General features: G+C 39.3%; 1 protein-coding gene across 1 annotated transcript in view; it reads right to left on the reverse strand.

Moving 5' to 3' along the window:
* The window catches only part of PCLO (piccolo presynaptic cytomatrix protein), a 382,295-nt gene extending 377,335 nt beyond the window's left edge, over positions 1-4,960 (reverse strand). The window contains exon 1 of the mRNA XM_003782629.2: positions 4,704-4,960. Within this exon, the coding sequence (XP_003782677.1) occupies positions 4,704-4,960 (257 nt within the window). The remainder of the gene's footprint in view (positions 1-4,703) is intronic.
* Positions 4,961-5,773: the final 813 nt, after the last annotated feature.

A 5,773-nucleotide genomic window follows, 5' to 3' on the forward strand; every position in this document is an offset into this window, starting at 1 on the left:
CTGGGCTGGGGATTCGAACCCGCCACCTTAGGTGTACATGGCTGGCACCTTAGCCAGTTGAGCTATAGGCGCCAAGCCAGAAGCATTACTTCTAAGTACCAAAGACTCAGAAGAAAAGAAATCAAGCTGTAAATGGCAATGTATGCAGAAAATGATTTTCCAATAGAAGATAAATAGAATTCCGAGTTTTGGCAATTTCCTTCAAAAAATGTATATTTTACCATGTCTGTGAAGCTGTAACTTGAGCAGAATTAAAATTACTCCCTTGATAATTCCACCTATTCTAAGGTATCTTTTAGAACACATTGCTACATATTTCCATTTGAGGAAAATCATTCTGAATGCTTCCTTAGAGGCCTTCCCATGTGTTCCCTTCCATATGAAGGCAAAAGAGCCATAGTAAATAACCAAAAATACATTATTTCCAAGAGGTACAGTATTCAGATCTTGATAGTATTCTATACATGCTCTACCTTTAATTAATATAGCACCCCTTGAAGGGCACATGCTTAGTGACAGTGTCATTATAGAAATGACAATGTACAGAGTCCTAGGAATCTAACTTAAAATTTCCTCTCTTGAAAAAATTATTAATCTTATTTTAACCATTGTCTTGTGATAGTATTATTTCACATAATCTAACATATGTGCAAAACAAAACAAACTTCAAGAATATCAAATATTCCTGATAACTGTAAACATGGGGAATTATATTTGCATGTACTTTCTATAAATATAAAGTGAACTATATTGTGGAATCCTTCTTTCAGAAAATACCTGTATAGCCATATAGACAGTCCCATAATTGGAACTTAGTTCTAGCTGCTATAATTATGTAAATAAATGTAAGGCAGAGATATCTGGGAGTGAAAATAAAATCACTAAGAGACGATATTGGCTTAATACCAGACAAAAATAAAACTAGTTAACTGTGGGTCTTTTGGTGACTTTTTGTTTGGTATAGCAGATTTTCTACTGAAACGAAGAGTGACTTAAATGCAATCTGCACCTTGTGTACTAGACTGTGAACTCCCAAAGACAGAATGTGTTTCATCTTTCTATCATTAGAATCAAGGCAACTACCATATTTCCCCGAAAATAAGACACTGTCTTATATTTCTTTTTTCTCAAGAGGACACACTAGGGCTTATTTTCAGGGAATGTCTTCCTCTCCGTGCCAAAATGCATGGCATGGCTATGCAGATACGCTGCATAGCCATGCTCATCACTAGGTCTTACTATGGGGTAGGGCTTATATTTAACAAATGCATAGAAATCCTGCTAGGGCTTATTTTGGGGGTAAGTTTTATTTTCAGGGAAACACGGTAGTAGATAAGCATTAATGATTGATGAATTAATGAATAAATGGATGATTAACAATGAGTGAACAAGAAATACATACATCAGGTTTTTGTTTTATTCTAGATTAATGTTTTATTCTATTTGCTTTAAATTCTTCTGAAATTTTGCATTTAGAATTCTGCTAAAATTTTGTTTTATTCTAGATTAATGTTTTATTCTATTTGCTTTAAATTCTTCCATAGGCCTTATGGAATATAGATGGAGAGATTCCATATTCATTTTATAACCAGGTCTTAGCCTATTGCTTTGGAAAAGAAAACAATTGTAGAGTTATCTGTTTAGGCTGGGAGGCCCAAAGGAATACTAAAGAAAGGAATGCAGCCAGAATTCATAGTAGAATAAAATATTCTACTAATCAAAGAAGTTTTTCAGTAAAGCTGATATTTCTCTAACAGTAAATGCAATGAATAGAAAAAGTAATAAAACTGCCCTTCCCTGGGTCTACAGTGAAAAAAAAATCCAGGAACATTAAATTTGCAACCTGTTTTATACTTCCAGCTTGTAACTACCCATGTTTAATATTATCTGCCTTTTTCATTTTTCTGTTATCATCCCCAGATTTGAAGTTTCCTTTCATAGGTCAGCACAAAAAATATTTCAGCTGAAATGAGGTAAATACCTATGAAACTGCAGCTTTTCTTTGGAATAATAAAATATTTTTAAATTTAACACAGTATTTTTTAAATGTAACAATGATACTTTGTGCTGAGTCACATAAAATGTTAAAATATTAGAAATATAAGCAAGTTTGGGAATATCTATTCATTTTTACAAATTACTTATATAAATTAATTAATTATTTACTCATTTATTCTCTTAAGTCTCTAAATACAGGTATCAAAAGAAGCAGAGACTAACTCAAGGTCATAAAACTAGTCAGCCACTGAAATCTGGTCTCTGACTCCTGGTTGGGGGGAAAGGAGGTGATGTGCACACCACACTGAATTTTCCAAATGTCAAACAACATCAACGCAACAAAATAACTCATAACAATGTACAATTAAACACAGAACTTCTTTGTAGCCATCAATGGCAGTGTCATCCATTGCTGATACAGATATTATCAATTTTTATATATGTGGGGTTCCTTTAAATTAAAAATAAAACAAAAACATCCCTATCAATATGTAATTGATCCTCACAAGAACTGTAAGACAGTTAAGACAGGTATTCTTAGCCTTACTTAAAAGGTAAAGAACCTTTAAGGCATACTGGTTGAGAAGTACATGTAATTTACTATCAATTAATTAAAAGCAGCAGGATATCAACCTAGAGCCTCCACCTTTATCTAAAACAAACCAAAAGCAAATTCCTACTATGTTTAATTCCTACATTTTAAATGCTTAAAACTTCAAATAATTTGATTATGCTTTCTTAAATACATTAAAATTATTAGAACCCAAAGTCTACATGTCAAACCAAGTGTTTCTTTGGTTATCACCTATGGGAATAACAACTTTCCAAAGGTGAAATACCTTTTATAGAAATCTTTCAGTAAAATACAAGCAAGTTGCAAAAATCAGAAACTTAATGTTTCTTTTTGTGTATTTGGGTAATGCTTTCATCAGTCACTAGTTAGCCTACAAATTACCTATTAATAAGAATTCCACCAAAACAAAATTATCAATAGAGAGCTTTAAAATGATACTGATAGAAATTCTGTATGAAGCAAATGGCTTATGGGCTGAAATAATATATTTCAACACCCTCTAAACATAAGAATAGTTGGAAATCTAGAAACTAAAGATCATACTTTTTTTCATTAGTATTTGTAACCAGCATGCAAGACCTGTTGCTTCTGCCTCTATGTGAGAATTATAAAAGAACTGGCATACATTTCTAAAATGTTAATGAAAGAACTGTACCTTGCTATTATCCTATGAAAATCTAGTGAATGAATACTATTTTTTTCCAATTCAAGTTTTCATTAAGTAGAGAAAAACAGCATATATTATAAATTGTCTATTGAAACTAAAGGATAAGAAAGGCGTTTACCAAAGAAATAGCCCGATATAACACTAGTTTTAAAACAGAGAGACATACATAAAAAGGTTAGTTTTCACTATTAGTCATATTTTCTGTCAAGATAAATAAGATTTGTTACCTAATAGATCTTAAGCATTTAAGATTTTATGTGAAAATACTGCCATTATCCATGAAACATTTCACATTTCTCCTACATTAAGTTTAATATTTTAAGTATTTGACAAAATTATATGCAGATACTTAATGTGATAGCAAATGAGTTTAAATATTTTTCAAGTAGAGGATAGGAATCTAGGTCTTTCGTATATCCAATATTTCAAATGAAAATTGTAGGCTTCCCTCCAGTTGTCATTAAGCAGGAATGGTTTCAGAACCACGGACAGAAAAGTGTTCTCTGCTGGAGGGTGCAAAGTTAAAGGATTTGTTTACAATAAGAAAGGCAGGGCAGGCAAAATGATTATACCCTCTTAGTACCCTAATTAGAAAACGACTAATTTATTGGGATGAAGAAAAACTGAGTCAGAGAAGGAATTATAAGAGCTAATCCTTATCTATAATATTAGCTCTTATAATTGCCTGTGCAAGTTGTCATTGACTTGTTATTAAAAGGATGCACTGAAAATTAATCTTAAGGTAATGCAAATTCACATGTTCTTCCAGAAACTGAAAGCCACTTTTGCATACAAAAAACCAGTGGTTTAAAAAATAGCATATGCTAATTCAGAAATGCATGCACAGCACCTGCTCTGCTGTGACCAAACCATCTGTTTAATGCCACGACACATTTTAGGGTTCCTCGTTGAATATAAAAGGTGGATTCATTCTATTCTTTCTACCCAAGTAGCTTCAGTTCTCCATGGACGTGGGGTGGGAAGGGAGGACGGATCACAGGAGGATTAAAGGTATTGTTACAGGAATATTTAGCTATCACTCATGGAGAAAAAGACCCCGAAATGCCCGAGGAGGTTTAAACAGAGACAGGTAAACACCCAGCTCTATCCATTTCCCCACACGTCCGTGTTGTATTAATGGAAGACTTCCAGATTAGTAAAACACTGGAGGGCGTCACTCCACGCCATCCTAGAGGGAAAAGGTTCCAAAAGGCCAAAAATCACAACCTAAAATCACAGTTCCAGGATTGTAACCTTTGACTATCCCACCAGAAACTCCACAATACACCATTTTTATTCCGCCCGTCAAAAGGCTTATGATCTCTTTATCGCCACCCCATTGGGGAGAATAAAATGAATGGAGGCGACATATATGTACCGCCGTGCTGGCACATACGGGCTGGCACATATGTGCACAAGAAGCTGTACATATATGCCGGGACATATACATCATGCTGTGCGTGCCTGTGCATGGAAGGAGACTCCGTAGCGGCCGGAGGAACGCTTCCCTTGGGCAGCCCCTGCGCCCTTGACATGACAGCGGCGATCTGTCTCCTCTCCTCTTCACTCAGCTGGCTCAGATCCGCCTCCATGCCGGCCGGGATCCCGGTGTGCAAGGGGCTCCCCGCCCCGCCAGCCCCTCCTCCGGCTGCCGCTGCTGCCGCCGCCGCCGCCAGCCCTTCGGGGAGCCCTTCCCCTTCCAAGCTCGCCTCGTTGCCCATGGCTCAGGGAGACTCGGGGCCGGCGCGCTCCCTCCCGGCGCTGCGTCCCAGTCCAGAAGCCCGCGGCCAGAGGAGCAACCCGAGCCGGGGTCCCGCGGGGCGCGCAGGCGGCCGAGTCCCAGGGCTCGGGACCGGGCACCACTGCCCGGAACGCCAGGCGGGGGTTAGTCCCGCTCGCAGGTGACGCCCACGGCCGGTGCCTCCTCCATGTTGGACAGCGCCAGGCAACCTTTGCAGAAGACGCCTCCCGGACGCCGCCTCGGCGCCCCAAGCCGGGGAGAAGCAGATCTGAGCGGTGCCAGCCGGGCGCCGTCCGCCCCTCCCACCGCACCCCGCCCCCTCGTCCGCGCCCTCGCAGTGCGCACGCGCCTTGCGGAACAGGTGATGCCCGCGTCCCACGCCCACCCCATCCTGCGTCGCCCTGTCTCCTGCCTCACGCGCAGCACCGATTTAAAGGGGCCCAGCGAAAGCGCAGCTCAAAACGGGGGAAACAGCCGTTGTTTCTTTCCGGCACATTTTAGGATGCCTCAACTCGAGCTTTTAGCTTACTAGGTTCTAGAGGGTGCGGTGGGGAACAACTGCCAGGGAGGGGGGAATGCCTGTTTCCAGCTTTGGCTCCTGGGATTTGTAGTTGGATCTATTTTTTTTCTAAGGGAGCGTTTTTGAAAGATCCTGGGAAAGGTTTGTAGTAACTGAAGATTATCAGGAGGGGCCCCCGTGCTCTTTAAGGCAAATTTACCAAATGGAGCTAAGAGTAGCCCTTCTTACTTAGAACTTTAAAATAATTAGATTAAAACTATTAAAATGATACAA

This window comes from Otolemur garnettii, unplaced genomic scaffold (genome assembly GCF_000181295.1).
Source record: "Otolemur garnettii isolate 467f Iridium unplaced genomic scaffold, OtoGar3 scaffold00005, whole genome shotgun sequence".
Classification (NCBI taxonomy): Eukaryota; Metazoa; Chordata; class Mammalia; order Primates; family Galagidae; genus Otolemur; species Otolemur garnettii.